At 44.4% G+C, this 24,909-nt stretch overlaps 1 protein-coding gene across 6 annotated transcripts in view; it reads right to left on the minus strand.

The window, feature by feature from the left end:
• ZFYVE9 (zinc finger FYVE-type containing 9) overlaps positions 1 to 24,909 on the minus strand; it is a 200,040-nt gene that overhangs the window by 11,512 nt on the left and 163,619 nt on the right. For 5 of the 6 annotated variants that reach the window (XM_074221445.1, XM_074221441.1, XM_074221443.1 and 2 more), the window contains 6 exons: positions 24,072 to 24,154; positions 23,285 to 23,389; positions 15,125 to 15,275; positions 12,246 to 12,326; positions 3,631 to 3,793; positions 315 to 420 (listed from right to left, as the gene is read on the minus strand). In XM_074221445.1, the coding sequence (XP_074077546.1) occupies positions 315 to 420; positions 3,631 to 3,793; positions 12,246 to 12,326; positions 15,125 to 15,275; positions 23,285 to 23,389; positions 24,072 to 24,154 (689 nt within the window). Of the gene's footprint in view, positions 1 to 314; positions 421 to 787; positions 1,707 to 3,630; positions 3,794 to 12,245; positions 12,327 to 15,124; positions 15,276 to 23,284; positions 23,390 to 24,071; positions 24,155 to 24,909 lie in introns of those variants that run through there. The other variant, XM_074221446.1, reaches the window with a different exon arrangement.

A 24,909-nucleotide genomic window follows, 5' to 3' on the forward strand; every position in this document is an offset into this window, starting at 1 on the left:
TAAGAGAGCTGATACCCCACTCTGAAGACTGGGGAGAGGCACCTTGCCAGTGCCATGTTCAAGCCAAGAAGCAGGGGGTCACAGATGGCAGCCTGCCCCCTACAGAAGGACTGAAAAAAGCCGGGGTGGGACAGGCAGAGGCAGCCCTCAGGGGCAGGTAGCCTAGAAGACACTGAAACCCTAAGAGAAAGAGGGGACCGGAGAGAAGTGAGCTGGCAAAAGCTTGGCCACAGGACCTAGAATCTTCCTGGATTCTTTTCAGAATTTACTAAAGAGACTGAGCCCAAAGTGAGTTAAAAAATCACCCAACTCACCTCTGTCCATCTAATGACTTTTCCATTTGCTTTATACTCTGAGCCGTGGAATATTTTCACACTTGTTATGGACTCCATGGATTTACCATCGATAGGGCTGACCACACTAAAAGGGGACCGAGAAGAAGAAACAAAAGCAACATTAAGTTAAAGGGAGAGAGTTTGCCCCCTCCCCCAGGGTCATCTGAGCTCCGCGCCTGCTCCTCTGGAGCCCAGCCCCCCCACCCCCATGAAGACAGGGTGTCCCAGGCAGGAACGGCAGACCCTTCACAAGGAGCTCTCTATGATCTGGGGGCAATGCCTCAGGGCAGCAGGACAGAAAACCCCATTTTTCACCCCCCCTTTTTGGGGGGAGGGCCGCTAGCTTCTGGCAGATTCCCAAGGCTGACTCTGCAGGAGGCAGCTGGGCCTCTGTACTCTCACCCCCCACCCCCGACTCCCCACCCCACCCCACCAATCAACAATCAGCTACCTGCTGCTTCTGTCTGGAGCTCTCACTTACCTGTCCCCCTCCTAATCGAGACCTCCACCTTGGCTTCCTGAGCCAGGCCTCTTCCCTCTCTAACCGTCTCTTCACATTGCTGCCAGGACAGTCATGGTGACCATGTCATTCTCCTGACTGAGCTCCAGGGATTCCTTTCTATCTCTAGTTTGTACCAAAAACTCCGTTGTTTGAGTTTCACCAAAGACAATAGCCAAGATGATGCCTAGCCAATGGAAGTTTCCCTAAGACCACTCCCCATGTTTGGCAGGAAGAATGTGAGTGGGTTTGTTCCTTCTGTCCCAGTGGTCTCTGCTCTACTGAGCACATACTGCTTCAGTTTTTGCCTCTTTTGACCTTGGTCCAAAGGCTCTTTCTTCCCCACGTTTCTCTCCCCAGGTCCTGGGTCTCCAGTGAGCACGTCTCCTTAAAAGTTGCTCTCCTGCTCTCTGTCTCCTTTGCCTATTTGACTTCCAAGTCACAGTCTGGTCAGAGACAATGTTAGAGACACAACTTGGCCCCGAGCATCTCACGTTCACCTTGCTAGTGAACAGACCACCCCAGAGACAAGAGAGCTTCATGCATGGCTCCGATAACAGCCCGCTGGAGGAGGGTGGGCACTTTTCTCCCTGTTCTGTCTTTAAAGTATTTTTCATTTGATTTGTGAGATTCTGGGAAAATATGTCCTGGCCAGTCCATGTGAGGGATCTTTGACGTTTGGGCAGTGGTCCAGAACTCTAAACCCACATTTCAGGACACCGTCTCATTCATCAAAGAGGTATTTTTGCTTCCCAATTGCTTCTTGCTTGGTTGATCCTTCAGTTAGCATCAAGAGTGAAAACTTCACCAGTATTCCAGGGTCTTCGATGTCTAGGTCTGAGACTTCAGCCATTCTTCAGTATTGCTTGTGTCTGAGAGAATGACCAGGAGTGGATTATGTGAACACAACTGCAGTAACAACCCACAACCCTTCTTTTAGAAAGTAGTAGAGCCCCACAGTAGAGATCATGAGGACACTGAAAAGTCACAAGGTGTGGGAGTCTTATCAGTGACCTCAGTGGCAAGCTCCAGATCTGCCAGAGAAACAGCGGTGCATCAGAGGACCAGGATTCAAATCCTGCCTGTGACCAGAGATTCAGTGATCCTTTACACAAGAAAAATGTGGGGTTTGTACTGGCACCCCAAGTCTCTTCCAGTCTTCAATCTTGTTTCTATGATCTTTAGATGGGAACAAAGACTGAAGGCCCCTCTCAGCTGACTTAAACCCTTAAGTCTTGCTATCTTCCTAGGTTTTCCCAGAATCCAACACTGCACAGAAGAAAGTAAGTCCCACACACCGTGTCCCTCCATTGCCCTTCTCCAAGTTCACCCATGACAGGCCAGACCCTGGTCAAAGCTCCCCCCAATGTCAGACAGGAACATCTGCTGGAGACGCCTGCACTGCCCGGTCCAAGTGCTCCAATTAGAACCAATCAAGCCTAACTTCCAGACTCTGCCACGGCCACCACTACACCTCCTCTTCCTCTCATGCCTCCAGCATTTTAGGGGTGACTCACCTCTAAGGAGTGGGCAGAAGAATGCCCCCATCACAACTGCATTCAATACTGACAGAAGCAGCTTCTCTGTGTGAGGTACCACCTGGCCCCCCACCTCCTGAGACTGGGAGGAGCTCACCCAGGAGTGACCTGGACCAAGATTCAAACCTGGCTCCAAACCCAGACTGGTCTCCACTCTGACACACTACCCTGTAAAGAACGGGGATGTTTCTGATACATACGGGGGTGTAGGATGTATGTGGTGTATGTGGTGTGTGTGTGTGTGTGTGTGTGTGTGTGTGTGCGCGCGTGCTGTGATATGTGAAGGATGTCTGTGTGTGTGCTGAGGTATGTGAGGGATATGTGTGATGCATGTGGCATGTGTGTCTGTGGGATACATGTGTGTGAGAGAGAGACAAAGAGGGGGAGGGGCAGGGAAGGACAGACTGAGCGAAGGGGAGCTGTCCTACTGGAGGCACAAAATGCCATTGGCTAGGGGCAGCTAGGTGGTGCAGTGGATAGAGCACCAGCTCAGGAGTCAGGAGGACCTGAGTTCAAATCCAGGCTCAGACACTTCTTAATTACCTAGCCGTGTGATCTTGGGCAAGTCACTTAAGCCCACTGCCTCATAAAAAACAAAGAAACACCAGCTATTTGTAAGAGGAACTGAAAAGGAGGCCCCCCAGTAGCAGGCAGCCAAGGGCAAGCTTCTCTTGGGGTGCTCTGAGGAGAGGCCCCAGCTGTGGTGGCTCGTGAATCTCGCAGCCCCATGGGCTGTGCAGGAAGCTGAGGGTCGGCCTGTTCCTGGCCTCAGCACCTCCCTACCCTCAGCGCAGCTCAGAAGGGACAGAGCACACTCACTCTGCAGAGACAGAAGGGAGGGGGCAGGTCATGGGATGGCCCACACCCAGACGTGGTCTCAGGCCATTCCCCTGCTCATCTTCCTCTTTACAAGGGGAACCTCAGGAAGTAGCAAACAGGCAGCAACCATCATTATGGCGGAAAGCTTAGGTTTCTCTTCCCTGGATAAGACTGATCCATGTGGATGTGAGGATGGCCAAGTATGCAAGGGCAGAAAAGACACCAGCCAGTGTAGGAGACTAGCTAACCTGAGAGGCGACTGTGCCGTCTGTCCCAGGGGTGTGGAGGCCACAAGGTTTCCAGGGGAGTCTGCACCACAAGCCCTCCCCCCACAAAGCCTGCAGCCTCCAGGAACTGGGAGCAGAAGGTTCCCTTGGGCATCCTGCCAGCTGCAGCAGGACCCCTGGGGGCACCATCTGGGGGCAGTGGTGCCACTTACCCTTTGTTGAAGTTCTTGTCATCATCCACCCACTGAATGTGGATGTGCTCCTGAGGGTCCTCGGCATCCACCTTCCCGCAGGTGATGGTGAAGTCCTTCATCTCTCGCAACGCTTGCCTCAAGGAGTCCATGTTTTCAGCTGTTATTTGGACCATGACTCCATCTGCAAGAGAAAAGCCGGAGCAGCACAAGCTTAGGAAATATTAGAACAAAGGAATGAAGAAGAGTGGAAAGGGCCCTCAGAAGACCCCTCTCTGACTACAAACTGGAGATGATGCCCCTTTGACAACCTTTCCAAGGGAGGTCCAGCCTCCTCCTGAGCATCTTCGCTAACAGGGAATCCCTTCTAAGTGACAGATTCTGCTTTTCCTAATGTAATTCTAGGGAGCAGGAAGCGCCCAGAGTACTAGAACCACTAGATTAGTGTCATCATCGTATCATTTTTCCAATAAGGAAATGGAAGCATAGAGAGATTAAATGGAGCTCCCACCCTCCTTGCCCAGATGCCTTCCCCTGGTTCTCTTCCACCCAAGGTTCATCCATCTTCTTTTTCTCTGCATCTGTGGCATTCCTTGCGCTGTGGCCCATGTCTAGACTATTTCACCCTCCATGAATTCCTATTTGCCTTTCAAAGGCCAATGTCAAGGTGACTTCCTGCCTGCAGGGTCTCCTAGAGCCCTGCTTCAAGGGTCTCATGTGAAGCGTGATCATGTCCTATCTTGCATTAGCCTGGCTTGGTGAATCTTTCCACTGGCCAACTTGCTAGCTTCCTAAAGGCAAACATGCCACCTCATAACAACCAGCATCCCATGATGCTTTAGAGTCTGGGAAGTGCCTTACATATGCTACCACCGTCACTTGATGTTCACCACATGAGAAAGAGATCATTTTGTCCATTTTGTAGCTGAGGAACTTAGGGGCATCAAGAAAACAGAATGGACCCAGAGGGGCTCAAAGGGAAAACTTGCCAGCAGCCTCTGAGCCCGAGCCCCACACTTTGCCCTTATCGCCAGAGAGCTCTCGAAGGGACCTTCCCTGGTTTCAAACACCATGCTCTCTTGGTTCAGCAGGTAATGAATACATGTCTGCTGAATTTAACAAATTATATTGATTTCATAGCTTTTAAGATTATTAATTTTTAAACTAGTTCAACCTTCCCCCACCCCTCTCCACCTCCCTACAGAAGGGAGTGGGAGAGAAAGGATGCAAGCTTTGACCAATTCCCTTCCAAAGAGGAAACAGACTAGGGAAATTTGCCCAAGGTCACAGAGGATGGACCCAGGTTGGGATTTGAACCAGGGTCTCGGATTCTGAGCTATCAATCATTCCCTTGCATCTAACTGCTTCTAGAGCCTCCCCAGAATGCACTTTCCCACCTGCCCCAGGAAGGAGGCCTTGCACATTCTCTCCAACTATACACTATCATCTGCTAGCATGTAGCCACCCTGATACTCTCCTCATCTCAATGATCCTAAACCCTGGCTGCCAATATACAAACCCCACTCCTCCAATTCATTTAGGAGCTCCCTTATGGTCATCCATCTCAATGCAATGCCACCTCAGCATTCCACTCCAGATCTGCCTGCCCCTTGCCCTCTACCACGCTGGCCCCATGATTAACAAACTCTCTTAGCCTAAATTTTTCCCTTTCTTTACATCTTCTCCCTTCAAGCTTTTAACAAGACCTGGCTTCCTCCTGAAGATGTGCATCTTTGGCCACTCTTTCCATTCAGCTTGGACTTTCTCCTATACTTCCCCTACTCTTCCCACTGGTCATGGTGATGGGGTTGGATTCTTTCTTGTTCCTCGGAACCTCTTCCAAGCTCTTCCTTCTCACCTCCACTCAGCCACCTCTCCTCCTCTTTGTTTCATACAAATTTATCACCCAATTTGGATCTAGATGACCTGCAGCCCCTATTGCACACTAATTCTATTCTCAGGGTGTTCAGGGCCTGATTCCAACAAACACATTGATGCTCCCTCTGATACTCTTATACTCTACTCCCCCTGCCCCCCACACACACCCTTGCTATTCCTTGAAGGGATGTTCCAGTCTAAGCCCCATATATCTACACAGGCTTCCCTCTCATCTCTTCTTGCTTCAGGACTCAGCTCCTCCTCACCTTGTCTAAGGTCTTTTCCAATTTGTCCTCTCTCTTCCAATACCTTGGGGCTCTTTCCTCTCTGGGTAAACACTGTACCTGTAGGTATTGTCATCCCATGATTATCTCAGTCTCTTGTCAGCAGGACTTGCACAAAACTAGTTTGGGGTTTTTTTTTTGGGGGGGGCTCATATTTAGTTTTGGGGTTTTCTTTGTACATTCAGTGCTTGGCAAAGTCCCCTAGCATGATAGGTGACAATAATTGCCTGGTGGATGACTACCGTCCTCCCACACCCATTCAGTTCTGAGTCAATGCTGCCTGTTAGGAGCTTCTTCCTTACTAAGTCTGAATAGATCAGAGAGACACAGGTGAGAGGTCCCAGGTAACATTTGAATACAATGAAAAAGCCTTTCCCTGTCCTTTGGGCCTCTCTCTCAGCTGAAAAGATGAGGAGGTAACTTGGGTGCCCTCAGCTACCTGGGCAGCTTCACCTTGATAAGGTCTCACCAGAGACATGAGGCTTGGCAACTACCAAGTGGCTGCTGATCTCAGGCCCTCTGATCCTACATCAAGCTGCCCCAGCCTCACCGTAGGGGACTCTGCTCACTGATGAAACTAGACTCCACCATTGTCCAAACACAGCCACACCTGCCCACTTCTCTCACAAAGGTGTCATTCAGCCTTTAACATCCCACCACACATGAAACCTTCCTCTAAGGTCTCTGGTAGACATGAATTTTCTGAATTTTATTCTAAAGTACTCTAATGCATCTCCCAAGGAATATTTTGCAATACAGCATCTGTGCTTGGGTTTGGCCCACTATTGGACCATGACACCCACAAAGTCAAACAGAATGGCTGGACTTAATATTGTATGTCCAACACAAACTTGCCCAGAGCTCTGAACAAAGTAGATACTTAAGAAACTTTTTGCTGAATTAATAAGGAAGCTATGATTCCTGGCCTCCTCCAGCTTACAGTCTAGTAGAAGGACTTCAAACAGAAATAATTAGAATGAAAATTGAAGAGATGGCAGGCACAAACTAAGTGCTACGCAAGGCCTGAAGGGGAAAAAAGGTCACCACCATCTGGGGATATTGGGGAAGATGGAGCTTATAATATGGACTTTAAAGCACGGGAAGGAGTTTTCTTCTCATACTGTCCAAGAAGGAATCAAAATGGTGTTGGTGTATGAGATGAGTTCATTTGTCACCTAATAAAGAAGGCCTACATCAGAAAACCTCCCGAAGAGTTAATGTGTCAACATTATTTTTCAGTAATGTCCAGAGCAGGGACACCACCCAGTAAAAGGGAAAGTCTAACAGCCACTTTGTCTTTCCCCTTCCCACAGAGTCAGGTGTCCTTGAAAAGACCTTAGGGTTTGGGTCTTTTTCACTGATCTTTTCTGAGCAGGAAGGTCTCTCTGACCTGGAAGCTTGAGCCATGGGGGCCTTGCAGCCCTGAGATTCCAGGCTTACAACCAGCCTCACAGGGAACCACATCCCAGAATATAAGGAGGAAGGAAGGAAGGAAGGGTGGTCATGATGACCCTCAGGTGTATGGGAGGGTTTGAACTTGCTATACCTCTGAAGTAAACAGTCCTTTGTAAAAGATAAAAAAAAAATAAAATAAAAAACATTCAAAGCCTTAAGCAAAAAACTTTTTCTGGGTCCAGTGCAAAGAGAAGCAAAATCCAGGACAGAGGACCCTATACTTCTGTCAGGTGCAAGAACTGGCATCAACTGGCAGCTCTGTCACTCACTACCCTGATCTGGATCACAGAGCCAAGATGAACTGCCTAGGGGTGGTACTGCAGGGTAAGAAGCAGTTGCCTTTTCTAGGCTAGGTCCACAACAAGAAACAAGTTCAAAAGCAAACAATGGTGGCATGGTGTTGCCACCACTCATGAGCAAGGCAGGGTCTCAATTGTTTTGTCCAGATCAATCTGAGATGTAGCAAGAAATCATTAGTACAAGGATCCCAGGTCAAAGGGAAACCTGTGACTCTGCCATTCTTGCCAACAGAGCTCTCCAGATGGTTGACAGCTGCCAAGCACAGCAGCAGTCTATGAGGATTTCCAACCGGTAAGGCCCACAGACACATGGTTCAGACCCAAACTTAGGACAGGAACTTGCAGAGCTCAGACCAAGGGGGCAGCGGTCAGACTTTGCCCTGGATCAGACCTCATTAGAAGCAATGAAAGCTTTGCAGGTCCCTAGCTTGAACTATCCCATAGATCTTAAAATAACACGACATTCAACACTCCCAAGAAAGTAGCAGCAGGACCAGTCCAGACACTCTCTCCAGGAATGTGTAAATCCTTGCCTTAAATATAAAGTCTAAAGTCAAGAAATAGGATGGAAAAATGAACAAATAAAGAATTCCACTATAAAATGTTATCATGACAGGGATATTTAAGAATAGAAACTCAGAGAAAGAAAATGACTCTAAGCACAGCTTGGGCACAAATTCAATGGGAATTCCTAGAAGGGGTGAAACAAGAGTTGTTTTTTTTGAAACAAGAGTTTTTTGAAAAGCTGTTAAAAATGTTTTTAGCAGTGCAATAAGGGTGATATAAGAAAATTGGAAAATAAATGAGAGATATGGAAGAAAGAATTGAAAATGGAATTAATAGCTTGTTATAAGAAGTATATAAAACCTTGGCCAGCAATAAAACTCCCTGAATATTAGTGTACCAAACAGAAGCCAATGACTCTATGAAACAAAAAGAAATATTAAAATAAGTTCAAAAGACAATATCCCCCCCACAAAAAATTAAAATGTCTCACAGCAAAAACAACTCACCTGGAAAACAAAAGCAAGAAGAGATAACTTAAAATTTTTTGGACAAATAATATAAATAATGGCCAAAAAGAAACAGACAGATAGAAAAGAGTCAGATATCATCCTTCTCATAAAAGGAAATTCTCCAAAGTGGAAATAAAAAGAATCCCCAGTCATCTCATGGAAGAAATTTCTAAATGAAAACTCCCAGAAACACAGCAGCCAAAACTCAGAACTTTCAAGTCAAAGAAAAAGTACAGCAAACATCCAGAAAGAAAGAATTAAAGTACCAAGGAAACATGGGCAGGCTCACACAAGATTTAGTATCAATAACTATAGGGCAGAAGAAAGGTTGGAATACAATGTTCCAGAAGGCAAAGGAATAGGCTTGCTGCCCATTCTGAGAGGGAAAAAAAATGAATCCTTAATAAGTGAGAGGACTTCCAAGAATTCTTGATGAAAGGATTAGAGCTGAGTAGAAAATCTGATATATTATAAAGTGATTCAAGAGAAGCACAAAAAAGTCAACATGAGTAAATAAGCACAGGGAACTAAGAATAAACAGTTTACATTCTAATAGAAGGAGACATTATATTATCCCCATCACATCAGGGGTCAAAGAAGGAGTCTAATTAGACAGAGGTTTGACAATAGTTCTGCTTGATATTGAGAATTTTAAAAGAAGAATATAAAGGAGTGGAAGAGGAAGACATTAGGGAGGCAGGTAGGTAAATAGAGAGGGACAGGCAAAGGAGAAATCTCTCACCTAACTGTGAGAGACAAGTACAAGTTCGTACAGATAAAGAAGGGTGAAAGGACAGGGTGACACTTGAACTTCACTTCCAGTCAAACTGGTCAAAGGAGGAAAGAACACACACACACACACACACACACACACACACACACACACACACACACACACAGAATTGGGTACAGAAATACATATCACTAAATACAGAAAAAAAGAAGAAAAGAAAAAAAGGAAGAGAGAGTAGATTAAGGAAGGGACTGGATCTAAGCAAAAGAAAGCAAAGGAATGGGTTTGCTGCCAAGAATAACCAGCCAAATAGCATAATCAATTCTAGAGGGGAAAAAAATGGACCCTTAATGAGAAAGAAGACTTCCAAGCATTCTTTGTACATCTAACTTTTTTTAGGTTTTTTTGTTAGGCAATGGGGTGAAGTGGCTTACCCAAGGCCACACAGCTAAGTAATTATTAAGTGTCTGAGACCGGATTTGAACCCAGGTACTCCTGACTCCAGGGCTGGTGCTTTATCCACTGTGCCACCTAGCCGCCCCTACATCTAACATTTTTAGCAGTTCTTTTTAGTAAAGAATTGGACTGTGGGGGCAGCTAGGTGGCACAGTGGATAGAGCACCAGCCCTGGAGTCAAGAGGACCTGAGTTCAAATTTGACCTTAGACACATAATAATTACCTAGCTATGTAACCATGGGCAAGTCACTTCACCCCATTGCCTTGCAAAAAAAAATAACTAAAAAAACCCGAAGAATTGGGTTGTGAAGGGAGTGCACATCAATTTGCAAATGGCTGAAGTTATAGAGTATAAATGTGATGGAATACTTTTTATGTTATAAAATATGAGGATGGGTTTTCAGAGGACTTGGGAAGACTTATATGAACTGATCAGAGTGAAGTGAGCAGAACAAGGAGAATTTATACGTGACAATATGATAAAGAATGTTCTTGAAAGACATTTCTTGGAATAATTAGGTATTCTCATCAGGTAACTGATGAAGTCACAGAATCTCTGTAAAGGACCTTGCCCCTTTGCAAGGACTCAGTAAAGTTCTGCCTCCTGGCATAAGACAAGTCCACATCAACAAGACAATAAATTCCTGGCCTAGCCTGAAAGGATAAAGTTTCTGAGCTATATTCCCTCCCGGGTATAGCATTAGGTCATCTTTGCTCTCTGAATTACTGCTCCCTCATATGCATGTACCTGATTACCTCATCTTCCTACATCTTTGTCCCCTTTAAAAGCTCACCTTCTCCACAGTTTAGTTGCTGGCTAGTCCTCTCCAAGGGAGCATGATCACCCCAAATAAATGCCTTCACTCAACCTGGAGAAAGCTTCAGTCTGAATTCTTTGGAGAAATGACCTGTGTTCTGAACCTCAACAGGAATGACGAATCATGATTCCAGAGGTCTAATGGTGAAACATGCTACCTACCTCAGTGCAGAAGGAGACATGTTTCTTTGGACAAAATCACTACAGAATTTCTGTGGTTATTATCTACATTTCTTAACAAGGGTTTTTGCTTTTCTTTCATTCTCAACTGGGTGGTAGGTGGGTCTTGAGGACAGGAGGGAAAGTGAATTTTGGCTGATTGAACAAAATAAAATTTAACTTGAAAGTAAGAGAACTCAGTAATTTTGGAGTCCTCTGTTCTTGGCTGCTTTCTTTTGAAACTCAAATGAATCTGTATTGGAGGAAATAATGGACAGAGAAATGTGTTCTATACTAATCCGTTCCCTCTGAGTTGACCATGTCTAATAGTTAACATCTGAGCTGGCCTTGTACACTGTACCCCAAGCTATGATGATGAGGTCAATGAACTTTTTAGTAAAGTATCTTGCTTTCCCTGGCAAGGACTTGGTAAAACCCTGCCCCCAGGGACAAGATAAGGCCCTACCAACAAAACAGTGGATCCCTGCCCTAGTCTGAAAGAATTTTAAGACTTTGTGCTCCAGCCCCTCATCTGCATATCCCTTATTACCTCATCTCTGTTCTCAGAGCTATCACCTTCTCAGTATATATCCTAATCACTTCATCTTCCTGCCTCTTTAAAAGCTCTGCCTCTGCTTAGTTGAAGAGGGTCTTCTTTGGGAGGCCAGCCAGCTCTTGGGGATTGTGATCTCCCAAATCCACTCTCATGCCCCTGTATCCTTCCTTACTACTTATTCCCTGTTAGCAGCTGCTGTTGTTCTTGCTGCTGCCACTCTCTCCCTCTCTTAGCTTCTGCTAACCACAGCAATACAAAAATGAACTTTTTTGCTCCTAAATACTTCTGGGTCAGAGCCAGTCTTTCTGTGAATTTGTCATACATTCAAACCTGAAACTCGACCACCCCCAAAACATTTTTAAACTTCATCAAATCTTCTGGCAAAAAGCAAGTAATTTAAGAGTGGGAAGAGGTCTCCCCAGTTCAGTATTTCAGCCTCATGCTTGTCCTAGCTACTCTGGGGAAAGGTCTGGGGCAGCAGAGTTAGGACAGGTAGAGGGCAGGATTAATCTGGGCTCACAGATCAAAATGGCTAGAGGGGCCTGTACAAGGAAGGGGCAAGAAGCCACCACTCTTAATGTCTCTGACTAACACAAAAGTCCTCTGGCACAGCTGGTACATATGTAAAAGAGGAGGAAGTAGAGGCTCTGATAAGTCCCACCCAGGGTGGAGGGCTCAGGACTCCAAAGGATCTCCCCAGGATCGGCTCTCTCCATATACTCAGAAACATCTGACCTGTAGAACAATGCTAAGGACACGGAGTCTGTGTCCCTCATCTTCTTGTGCCTAGCTGGTTAGGCCTGACTGAGAACAAGGATCTTGGACCACCAATTGGCTGCTAATTTGTTGACTACCTTCCTTCATGTCCACTGAGAACACTAGAGCAGTCAGATGGCCTCTCCATGGGCCTTGGGATGGGCAGCCATACCATGGACAGAGTAAAGAAAGGGGGCACACATGTGGCCCACTGCTCCTTCTTTACCTTCTACGATGCTGGACTTGGCAAGGTATCCGGAGGAGGCCTTCAGAGCGCCACTGAAGACAAAAAAGCCGGCACCAGTGACTGAAAAACAAGAGGAAGCACCAAGTTAGGAGAAACCACAGACAGCCTTCGCAAGGCAGGCATCCTGGACAGCTGACAAGAGGCTTTCCTAATGAGAATTCTGCATAATGACTGTCTCCAGTTTACAGATGAAGGAGCTACGGCTTAGGATGAGGGGCCTGAAAGAAGGAAGAGACCCTAGAGAACCTACAAGTCCAGGCTCCTCACTTTATAATGAAATGGGGAGATAAAGAGAATCTGAATCCAATCTCCCACACACCCCAATCCAGTTCTCTGCCCACATTCCTGTAGTCCTTTACTCACATTCATTATCTGGGAGACATGGGACCCAGAGGAAAGGGAACTTGACGTAGTATTAAAGGACCTAGGTTTAATCCAAGGTGCATTAGTAGTACCTAGCTGACCATGAGGAAATTATACAACCCTTACAATAAGAAGGTTGACTTGGACAGCTTCTAACATCCCTTCCTTCTTCTCTAAAGTTATGATTCTAATTGTATTCAATCCTGTGAGGAAAGTATCATGATGTTCTCATCTACATAAGGGAAAGTGGAAGTTCAGGGGGGCAATGTGACTTGCCCAGGGTCACAGAGGGGAGATCTGAACCAGGTCTTTCCAATTCAGGTCTGGTTCATGCTCTCTCATCAGTGTGACTCTGTAACTTCCAACCTGGGCTCCTAGTTCACTTGTGGAGTCCCAAGGAGACCTACCTTCCTTCCTCAAGCATCTTCTCTCCAGACCACTTTTTTTATACACATGTTCTAGTTTTTCAATGGTTTTCCTAAATCCAGGGCCCAAAATGGGAAAAATACAGTAAATTTATTCTTACCAGGCTTCCATTAAGAAAGCCTAACTTTTTGTTAGCTGTTTTGACAATGCCACACTGTTAACTCTTATCCAATTTTGAGTCCACTAAAATCCCTTTTTCACTGAGACATGACCCATTCTACAATTATAGAATTGATTTCTGGGTTTTGTTTTTTTTTTTTTAGGTTTTTGCAAGGCAATTGGGTTAAGTGGCTTGCCCAAGGCCACACAGCTAGGTAATTATTAAGTGTCTAAGGCCGGATTTCAACTCAGGTACTCCTGACTCCAGGGCCGGTGCCCTATCCACTGCGCCACCTAGCCGCTCCTTCTTTGTGACTATCTTGTGAGGTGTATCACGACTGGTAGGGATCACAGGATTCCAAAATTTAGAGCTGGGAGGGCCCTTAGAGTTTATCTAGTACAAGTCCCTCATTTTACAGATGAAGACACAGATATTAAGTAGCAGAGACCAGACTGTTAAGTTATTTGACTCCAAACTCATGGCTCTGTCCATAACAAAACACTTCATTTTATAGAAGAGAAAACTGACTCAGAAGAAGGTAACAATCACCCACACATTATGGCTGAGCTTGTAGAAGTCAATGCTATGACTTGAGGCCAGATGATCCAACTCTGGATAGAGAAGAGTGCTTCCTGTGGGAAGAGCACCCCGAATGTACTTTTGGACAAGGGTCCAGCTGTATTACTTCTCCCAGTTTGGGGGTTTGTTTAAAGGAGGACAGTTTTTAGGATCTTTTAAAAATCAGCTGCCATCCTTTGTTTGGACTCCCAACCTGCTGCCTCACAGATTACTGGTCTTAAATGCAATGAGCGTCATTCCCTAATACATTAAGGGACTGAAAGATCACCCCAAAGTGAAGGAATGAATACTGTGGGCAAACAAGTTCTGGGAAAATGTAGGAAGGTGACCCCATTTGAGCCTCCTCCAGGACAATGGTACAAGAACACCAGGAGGGAGTTTCCTGAGCCAGGCAAAACAGCTCAGGGGAAAGGACAGAGCACTTGAGGGTTTGTTGATGCTCCCAGAAGGTCAAGGGATTGGCAAAAGCCTACGTCATATTTTAAGGGGCTACAGAAATGGTCATTGTCAAGTTTCTCCTCTGGTCGGAGGGAAAAACTTCCTGAACCCTAAGGCCGTCTAAAAGAGAGCTGCCAGTTTACTGGACCAATCAACCAGCAGATATTTTATTCAATGTTCCCAGCACTGGATATACAACTGAGCTTTCCTGCCTCCCTCTTCACCAGCCTCTTTACACAGACCACTTCCCCTGCCTCCCATGTCCTATGCTCATATTTCAGTGCCTTTTGATCTCACTCTTCTGAACCCCTAGAATAACCCTCTCCCCCATCTTCCATTATATTTAGTTGCTGACCTTCTGCCCATTCTGGAAGGTTCAACTCAAACATCACCTGCTACAGGAAGCCTCTCCTGATTTATCTCAGGCTACTAGTGACCCCATAGCACTCTGAGTTTTGAATCCACCATGTTCTAAACTGTATAATAAAGACAAATCTGTAACAAAGACAGGATCATACTGGCACCACTTTCCTCATGAAGGAGGTGTGAGGAAAGGGCTTTGTGAGCAATCAAACTCAGCAGAAATGGGACTTCTGGTTACTCTTATCACTATAACATAATGAAGCCTTTCTTAGCCCTCCCAGCTTAAAGGGATCCTGTCTCACTCAAAACAAGTGGGGTGCTTTGGCTCTCTCCTCTCATGCTGTGGGAGTTCTATGACCTTGGTCCACTGACCATGTGCCCTGGCAGCCTGCAAGGCTCTGCAGGCAATGGCTAGGACATTTCTTAACTGGTCTTTCAGGTCTTGTACTTAATAAATGTGTGTTGAGCTGAAGCTCTGAAGTCACATCTTCCTCTGTCAGCTCTCTGAGGGCAGTGTCCAGGCTGCCAGGCCCCTGCCCCACTCACAGGGCAGAGTCAGGGTTCTGTCCCAGGGTCCCAGCCCCCTTACCCTTTCGTGGCTGGTTGTGAATGCTGATGGCCTGGGTCTGGTAGTTGCCATCGTCATTCTGGACACACACGAGGTGGGAATCTGCCTTCTCGTTGAAGCAGGCTCCTCCAGCCAGCACATGCTCATTGGATTTGTTCATGACCTTCATCATCTGTAAGCAGAAGAGTGTTAGCAAACCATGCGAATTGGGGCGCCAGCTCTCACACATACTTCCCTTCTGATTTCAAAGACCAACCCGATAGCAAGCTCACAGATGAGAGGAAAAGCCAGACCCTGAAGGATGTCCTCCCACACTCCCTCAAACACCCTTAGCTAATGACCCACAAACTCAGGCCTTCCAAAGTCACCATGTTTGGTGCTCAATGAGATCCTTTCCTGAAGATAAGGCATATTTGGCATTCCTTACTTGCTCCCCACCCCTCTTCCACAGACCAAAGTAAACCCGATACCTTAATACCAACTTGGCTAATCCTAGTAGCATCCCTTGGTTCTTTCCACCCCAAGGGGAATGCAGCCAAGCTTGGACTAAGCTGAAGAACAATCTAGTTCTGACCATACCATCTCCCTTTTCTCACAGACCCATAAAAAAGAGGTCTTTCCTCAGGCTTGCATTCCCTTTTAGTAAGACATCTTATGTCCAAGTTTCTATAGGTACACATGGAGAGAAAGCACAGTAAAGCAGAAAAACATTGGGCTTGGACTTGGTGTCAGCTCAGGTCACTTATGACCCTTTGTCTTCCTGGACAGGTCACCTAAACTTTCTGGGTCTTGGCTTCCTCATCTATAAAATATGGTGCAAAAGAAGAAGCAAAGGGTAGCACGATGACCAGAGAGAGGGCTAACAGGGATATTAGGAAGAGGCAGGCCCAAGGCCTTCCACCGATATCTTAAGTTACAAACCACTTGCTAATGTACATTGGTGAGATAGTTTTTACCCTGGGAGTAACATTAAGAGATGAAATCAGAGATCCAAATGGAAAAAAGGGAAGGATGACAAAATGTATGTGACATCACAGGGCTGTTCTGCATGAAAGCAAGGGTCAGACCTTACTTGGGTTCCTAACTACTTAGCCTCACATTTAGAAAAGATTACAGAGGTCTTTGCTAAATGGATCAGTCAATCAGGATCAATACAGGAATGTGCTCAGCAATGCTAAGATGATTTTTTTGCACAGCCTCCCATGACATGGAGGAGACACTAAGATCTAGAAGGTTCTGCCAGAAGAAGGAAAGCAAGTTTTGGTAGAAACTGTCAGATGGAAAAAGATCTGAATACAAGTCTAGTGAAGGTTATCTAGTGAAGGTGATGAATTGTGCTACTACAGCTCATGTCAAACTACCTGCAGAGATACAGGGCAAAACTTACAAATCTATAGAGTAGTGAAAAAGTTGGTCTGTTTTTTTTAAAATTGAACCTATGACTGATTTCTGTTTTTAAAAAAAGTCAATTATTTTTCATCGTGTTTTTCATAGGGTCTGAAAATATGGAGACTAAATAAAAAAAAGTTTGATTCTCCAGATGAATCTACCAAACAAACCTGAATGTAAGATCCTCTCACCATCATGATCAATAAAGTACCCAAGAGAAACAAATAAAAAATTGAGAATTTTTTCCTTTTCATAATAACATAAAAGCTCCTTTTCCTTCCCTGTCCTCCACAATGGCTTCACCTCTGTGAGTTTTATCCTCGTCTATTTTTTTGGCCTACATTTCTTAACTTTTCTCATTCTCTGATATAAATGGAATACAACTTCTGGTTGAAAATCTGAGTGCTTCCTATCTCCTTTAACCTAATATATTTTTAGGGTGTCATCCTAGCCTAGTTATACCTTGTTATTTTTGCAAATTATACAAAACATAGCAATTTAGCATGTCTGCTATCAGAAGGATTTCACTAAAAACTTCATTCTTCCCCTCACAATGAAATTTAGCAACTGTCTACTGCAGAACAAATATGAACCATGACCCTCAGGATCCCCAAGAAGAGTTTAAAATAAGTTTGGGGTTTTCCCCCCTCAAACAGGGGACACCAGCTAGAAGGCATCAGATTTTGCCAGTCAATTTGTAGGTGAATTTATGACCTCATTTGTAATGTCCTTTTCTAACAAAGAAAGTAGCTAAGATGATTGTACATTTCAGGTGGGATCTCTAGGGTAAAAGTAAGCATTATTTTCTCTAGGGTTAGGGTCAAGGGGTGTGGGTCCAAGAAATTCTCTTTCTGAACTCTTTAGAAAAATGGGTTACTTAAATACTGTGCAGGTGCGTCTAGCTTCATGGTTCATACAATCCTCCACAAGCCTTCAAGACAGATGGATAGGTATCTTTATGTAGAACAATTTTTCGCTTTCGGTTAGCTTTCAGAACTATTCAGTTACATATTTAGAAGAGTATAGGTGGGGGGACCATACAACCAAGTAAACAAGGAGACAAACGAAGATGTGCAAGTGGTAGGAAGAAGATGTAAACAAAACCCTATGGAAGTTCAAAAGAGGGAGCCTCATGAAAGAGGCAGCATTTGAGAAATGAGTTGCTCTGCATGAAGGCTTCCCTGGTGGGGGGGGGGGGGCTGCATCTGTGGTTTCTTTAGCCAAGTTATTTTATTACAGGCATTGACTATAAGGTATGTCCACTTCATGTAAAGATGTTCACTTCATGGCCTTCATTAATGGTAAGATCTGAGATGATCACCATGCTGCAGTAGGATGAAAACAGATTAGCAAGGTAGAGAAGGCACAGTCACTTCTACTTGGAATCAGAGAGGAGGCACCTATCAGGTGCCATGGTCTCCTGTGGTCATCTGATGAAACCTCCCACCAGTCTCCCCAGTGTGAGAAGCTTCTTAGAATGTTTTTAAAAGCAGGAACTAAAATGGAAATACATTCATGGAACTACTTTTTAAAAAACAGACTCAAAGACTCCAGAACTTTGATAAGATACTGAAACAGAATTTTAAACCAGGCTTCCCCAGCCACTAGGCCATTCTGCCTAAACAGCCTGTGTGGGATGGGTGCTTCAGTTTCACCCTTTGTGAAATGAGGGGCTGATTTAGACAGTCTTTCATGTCCTCACTAGATCTCTATACAGGAGCCTGTGATCCTGTCTAGGAAGATCCTTTGCCCTGGACCTTTATTTGATAAGTTCCAATACTGTATATCATGGGAATGCTCCAAGAACCACCACAGGTATCAAGGTTCCAGGGCATTTCCCCCTCAGTTCTCTTCTCTGCTCCTGAAAAACCACCCCTCAAGATGAGCAGGATGAGGGATTTACAGACAGAGACACTGAGCCCCTGACTGGGACTGGACCAAGCCCTGCTCTCTCCTCAGCCTCAGTCTGGACTGCTTGGTGCTTCTCTCCAACCCTTAAGTCAGGGCTTTCAATTCCTAGAGCAGGTTCTTCTCAAGAAACCATCCTGGAGGACAGAAACCCCTAACTACATTTAACATAACTGCCAACTTCATCATGGTCTTTCATCTCTCCTAGACAGTTGGCAATGGTAGAAAGATCACTGGATCTGCAGTCAGGAGACCCAGGATCTGCCAGTTGTGGGGCCTTTAGTAAAGTCATTGTCTTTTTCCTGTTCCTCAGTTTCCCACTCTACAAGATAAGGAGGGGTGGATGAGTTCTCCAAAGTCCTTACTTGCTCTAACTCCTATGACCCATGTCAGAAAAATCTATCTTTGAGAAACGGGTACTTCTACCCTTGGTGGTTCAAATGCCACCTTCTCTTTAAAGACTTCCCTGATGCCGCTCTGAAGGAAGGGCCTTTCTTTTTGAGACCTCACAGAGCATGATGTGATGATATACTACCTAAGGTCCCTCCCAGGTTTGATTTTGTATTATTTATAGATGAGTGGTCTCCCTGCTGTGTATGGGGAGAGGAACTCCAGAGTCCATGGATTGGGTGGGCTTTGGAGCTAGAAGGGCCCTCAGGGCTTAATAATCTACACCAACTCAGATCTGACCTGGAATCCCCATCAGAGGTGGTCAGGGAGAGTTTCAGTTTGTAGACTGTTGAGAGGATGAAAAACTGACTCATTTTGCTATTGTTTCAACATTCTAATAATGAATCGAATGGGACATGAGGGCTGATTCACAGAGAGTTAACTTAATAGGGCCACTCAAATAAATCCCCAGGGGGGATATAGGAGTTTCCAGTTATTCCTTATGTGGAGCAACCTACGGGGTCTCGAGTGACACCAGGACTAAACAACACTTTACTGGACTGAGTTCATAGACTCACACAATTCATATATAAGTTCCAGGTTTGACTTAACTGAATTAACAGAATGGCCCATACTTCACCACTTCTAGGAACCTCCCTCTCCCTCTTTGATGTCATCCTCTGGAAAATCTTTCATCTAGCTTTTTGTTTCATTTGAAAAGGACACTACTGGCTTCAATGTCTGCAGAAAAAGGCAATTCTTCCCTTGAGAGCCAGAAAGTTCACTGTTCCCAGACCTACTTGCAGTTCATCTGGCTGTCTGGTCTCCACTGTGGCTCTGGCCACACTGAACCCTTCCCAGCTGGCTTTTGTACCGGTACAAAACTCTTGATAGTTTGTTCAACTAGCTCCTTAAAACAACAAGAGGAGAGGCGGCTAGATGTAGTGAATAAAGCACCGGCCCTGGAGTCAGGAGGACCTGGGTTCAAATCCGGTCTCAGACACTTCATAATTACCTAGCTGTGTGGCCTTGGGCAAGCCACTTAACCCTGTTTGCCTTGCAAAAACCTCAAAAAAACAAAACCAAGAGGAGAGCCCTAGGAGCAGCTGGGTTAGGGGATAGCCTCCACTCAGCCACAGGAATTTTCACCTGCTGGGCAGCGAATGACAGTGTGGGGAGTCTAGCGACTGAGCTAACCAAGCCTGCTGGTAAGGGTCCCCAGGTTCAACTGTGCAGGTGAGACTCTGTCCTGTGCAAGAAGGAATCATTATAAGTCCAGTGAATGAAGAAACAATGGTGTGGGACAGCTGTCAACACCTTAATAGGAGAAATGAGTTCTTAGTCTTGATTCCAAGCCAGAGGGAGAACTGAAGGTTAAAAGTCTTTGGAAAGTTCTCAGGGAATAAGCTCATTTCCAGAACAGTGTGTTGAGGGGCCCAAGCTGTGGTTCAGAGAGGGAAAAGGTGTGCAGAGGTTGGGTCCAGGTCAGAGTCCTGGAGGTCAGAGGCACCGTTCCCCACCCCACAGCACCAGAGGTGGCTAAAACAATAAGTTGCTAAAAATTTTTTTTAAATGAGCAGGCAAAGAAAAAAGAATTCAACTATAGATAGTTACTATGGCAATAGAGAAGACCAGGGTTCATCTACAAGAGATGCTGAAGCAAACAAAAAAGCCTGTCCTACCCCAGAGTATAACATCAAATGGTTACCTGCACAAAAAGAATTCATAGAGGAACTCAAAAGAGACTTTTGAAATCAAATAAGAGAAACTGAGGGAAAACTAAATGTGAAAAGAAAAACAATCCAAGAAAAACAACAAAATTATTAGAAGAAAGCAAATCAACTGGAAAAAGTACATCCAGAATCTTTTTTTTTTATTTTTAGGTTTTTGCTAAGCAAACAGGGTTAAATGGCTTGCCCAAGGCCACATAGCTAGGTAATTAAGGTCTGAGGCCAGATTTGAACTCAGGTACTCCTGAGTCCAGGGCTGGTGCTCTATCCACTGCATCACCTAGCCACCCCAAGATCCAGAATCTTAAGAAAGAAAATGACACTTTGAAAATTAGAATTGAGCAAGGGGAAGGCAATGAAGTTATGAGATGAAGAAATAAAAAAAAAGGAGAAGATGAAATACTTCACCAAAGAACCCAAAAGATTTGGAAAACAAATCAAGAAAACAAAAAGAATAATTGGACTTCCTGCAGGCTGCAATCAAAAAATGAATCTTGATACAATAATATAATAAGAAATAATTCAAGGACATTGTCCAAAAGTATTAGAAAAAAGAAAGGAAAACAGAAATAGAAAAAATCCACCAAGAAACCTAGGAAGAAAACTGACAGGAATATCATAGCTAAATTCTAAAACCCCCAGGTTAGGGAAAAAACATTAAAATCAATAAGAAAAAAAAGCAATTCAAATATGATAGAACTACAACTAGAATGACATAAGACCTAGCACAGGCTATATGTGAAAAGACTGCAGATCTTAGAACACATTATATGGAAGAGCCAAAGTACTGGGGGCTGCAGCTGAAAATGTAATAATGCCTGGCAAAGTTAAGCAGAATCCTGAATGAAAAAAATGGACATTCAACAGACTGTCAGATTTTTAGGATTTTGTTGCAAAAAGACTTGAACTTACTAGAAAGTTTGACATACAAGGACTAATTACAAGAGACCCAATAAAGACACTGTTTACTACCAATACACGGAAATATAAATCACATGTCCAAGATTGCTACTGGGGAGTTAGAAGGAAAGATGGGAATAGAGCTGAGCAGGACAGGATTCTTAAATGTTCCCATCTTATACAGATGAGATATGAAAAAGAAGAATTGATACAAAGGAATTAAATGGGGAAAGAGTTGGTAGTTCTAGAAACTAAAGAAGAAAATAATAGTATTAAAATTAAAGAAGAAAATTTAAAGAAGGAAAAATACATATACATATATATATGTATATACATATATATACATATACATATATACATATATATATACATATATATACATATATATGTATATACATACATATATATGGAAGGCTATAAAAAACCTATAAATTCAGAAAGAAATAAGAGGAGGGGATAGGGAGGGTAATGAGATAGAGAATAAGGGAACAGAATAAGAAGGTATATAGAAAGGTGTGTAGATTAATGGGGAAATATAAACAAAGGGAAGGGGGATTTAGAAGGGTGTGCAAGGAGGGATTCTTTGAAAGGAGATTGATTAAGGAATAGGAGAGCAAGAGAGTGAGTAGAAGTAGAGTTAGAGGAACCAGAAGGGGTTGATGCTTTCAGGAAGTGCTATAAAAATGAGGGAGACATACATACATATATCTATGAATAGATTTATCTATAAATTTAGGTGTAGGTATGTATGCAGGCATATGCATATGTGTGTTATAGAAATCTCTCTCTATGAGTGTATATATATATATATGTATATATGTATATATGTGTATATGTATACGTGTATATGTATACATGCAGGAGGAGGGTATGCATGTCATTAAGCAGGATGAAAGGCTGAATTGAGGGGAAGGTGTTAGAGAGTTAAAGAGAAAAGAAAGAAATTCTCCATCCAAAAGGACTAAAAGGTTTGCCTTGCTGCAGTGAGGGCTCAGCTGAAGATGGATATCATGAACTTGTAATACAGTCATTCAGCACGGTTGAGTGTCCTGGGGGGGACTAGTAGCTAGAGAGCTGTTGAAGTCAGGAGACCTGAGTTCAAATCCAGCCTCAGGCCCTACTAGCACTGTAACCCTAGGAAAGTCACTTAAGCTCTCTGTCTCCAGTTTCCCAATGGCAAAATGGGGATAATAATAGCACCTGTGTCACAGGGTTACTTGTAAAGCACTTGGGATGCAAGACATGCTAGAACAGCTCAATGTCTGCCCCCCTTCCATCTTCCTGCAGAAGGGCCCTTAGTCATTGGTGCTACCCCCTGTACTCCACTTGTACCCTGTACATTCTGTACTTACAGAGAACACGTCCTCTGTGACCCCCAGCAGAAGACTACCCTCTGAGAGCAGGAAGGGGACATGCCTCTCTGTGACCCCACAGCTGGCCCCAAAGGGCCCCAACTATAGACCCACCATCAAGGTCAGGGCTCTCCTCCTATGCCTTGCACAGAAAGCCACCCTGCCTAGTGAGGGTTTCTCTCTGACCTCTGACTCTACCCCTTTACACCAGGAGCTTCTGGAGAGCTGGATCAATGAATCTGATATCCCTGATTTCATAATAGTAAACACAGGTTCTGAGCATATGCCTATGGACTTAATGAATGAAGGAATCCATCACATACACAGTTGTTAAGAGTCTTACCTCGGGGTGGCTAGGTGGTGCAGTGGATAGAGTATCAGCCTTGGAGTCAGGAATACCTGGGTTCAAATCTGACCTCAGACACTTAATAATTACCTAGCTGTGTGGCCTTGGGCAAGCCGTTTAACCCCATTGCCTTGAAAATAAAAATCTAATAAAAAAAGAGTCTTACCTCATTGTATCTGTTGCTGGGAATTTTAATGCTTGTTTTCCTCACTTCCATGTCAACCACCAAACCCTGAACCACGGGCAGCGTATACTGGTAATTTCGGAAGTCCTTGGAATTGCAGATCACAGAGTCACAAAGCAATCATTAAGGTTAGGACTGACTCATAGAAATTTTGTTTCTATATACATATAAATGTTATAACTATGTACCCCCACACACTTATATACAGTATATGAATATGTTTACATTTCTAAGACAATGATGATGAGCACCCCACGTACCTCCAAAAAAGGAGGGTAACCTACTATATTCAGTGAGGGTCTTTGCAATTTCAAGTTTCATTAAACTACAGGAGTAAGCCCCAAATGTAAGTCAGATCTTAGTAGGAAAAGCCAGTGTAGACATATTGAAAACTAGACCATGCACAGCTAAGGTTCTATAGTCACAGCTACTGATGAGGCTGCCTAGATTTTCATTTAAATCAGAGCTTTGTTTTGTTTTTTTTAAACCATGTTTATAATATAGACAAATCCAAAGAATTTACTCTTGAATTCTCCGGATGGGCCTTGAATCACAAAGATTTTACTATAATGCTTAAAGAGAAAGAAGAATGTAGGGTACTGGAAATTCCTAAGAAGGAATACTATAGATCAAGAAGTGTGCTTAAGCAGAACAAACTGCTATCTCTGTGATTATGGGCAAGCCCAAAAGAGACTATTCCAAAACAGGGGTTCAGATGTCAAGGCCCTTCCATCCCAGAGCAGGTTGGAGAAAAGGAGGAAACACTTACTGCCAGAAGATTCATGATGGTGTGTCCCGTCTCTCCAAACAATGGCTTCCGAAATCTGACACTGAACAGAGGACACGGATAAACTGCAGGAATACAAAATAAACAGAGGGGCATGAGAACGGCCCGTCAGACAGGAAAGGCATTTGAAACACACTTAAGTAGCTTATCACAGTGAGAAGAAATGTCTAGCATTTTTAGAATATCTCTTATTATAGAACCTCTCCAACAGGGCCCCCCTCCACAAACTTCTACCCCCCCACACCCTGCCTCCTTGTAGGGTCTTGGCTGTCACCAGACTTGGAGGTGGCCCGGGGCCTACTGAGGAGCTTCCTCCCTCAGTGGACAGACAGGTCGACACTGCTGGCACATTTCGGGCTCTCCCCTCTGCCAGTGTTCCTGGATTTCTCTGCACCTCACATCCATGGACATGTTGCATGTGCCCAGTTGGTGTATGAACAACATGTCCAGTGGAAGCTAGGGGGAGCCAAAGGCAAGGAGACCTGAGGTCAAATCTGTCCTCAAACACTTCCTGGCCGAATGACCATACGAAAGTCACTTCACCCCTGCCTGCCTCAGTTTCCTCAATTGTAAAATAGGAACAAAAACAGCACTGATCTCAAAAGACTGTTGTAAGGATCAAATAAGAGAAAAGTAAAGCCCTCAGCACAATGTCTGCCGCAGGTTAGCACTATATGCATATTGGCTAGTGGCACTATCATCATTAGCATCATCATCATTTTTACACATCGCAAACTTGGGTGAATTACTATCATTCTGAGAAGGGAGCTGGATCCTTATCTGACATTTAATCCACACAAGCACAGGGCCTGGTGCAGTC

The sequence above is a fragment of the Macrotis lagotis genome, chromosome 2 (genome assembly GCF_037893015.1).
Source record: "Macrotis lagotis isolate mMagLag1 chromosome 2, bilby.v1.9.chrom.fasta, whole genome shotgun sequence".
Lineage (NCBI taxonomy): Eukaryota > Metazoa > Chordata > Mammalia > Peramelemorphia > Peramelidae > Macrotis > Macrotis lagotis.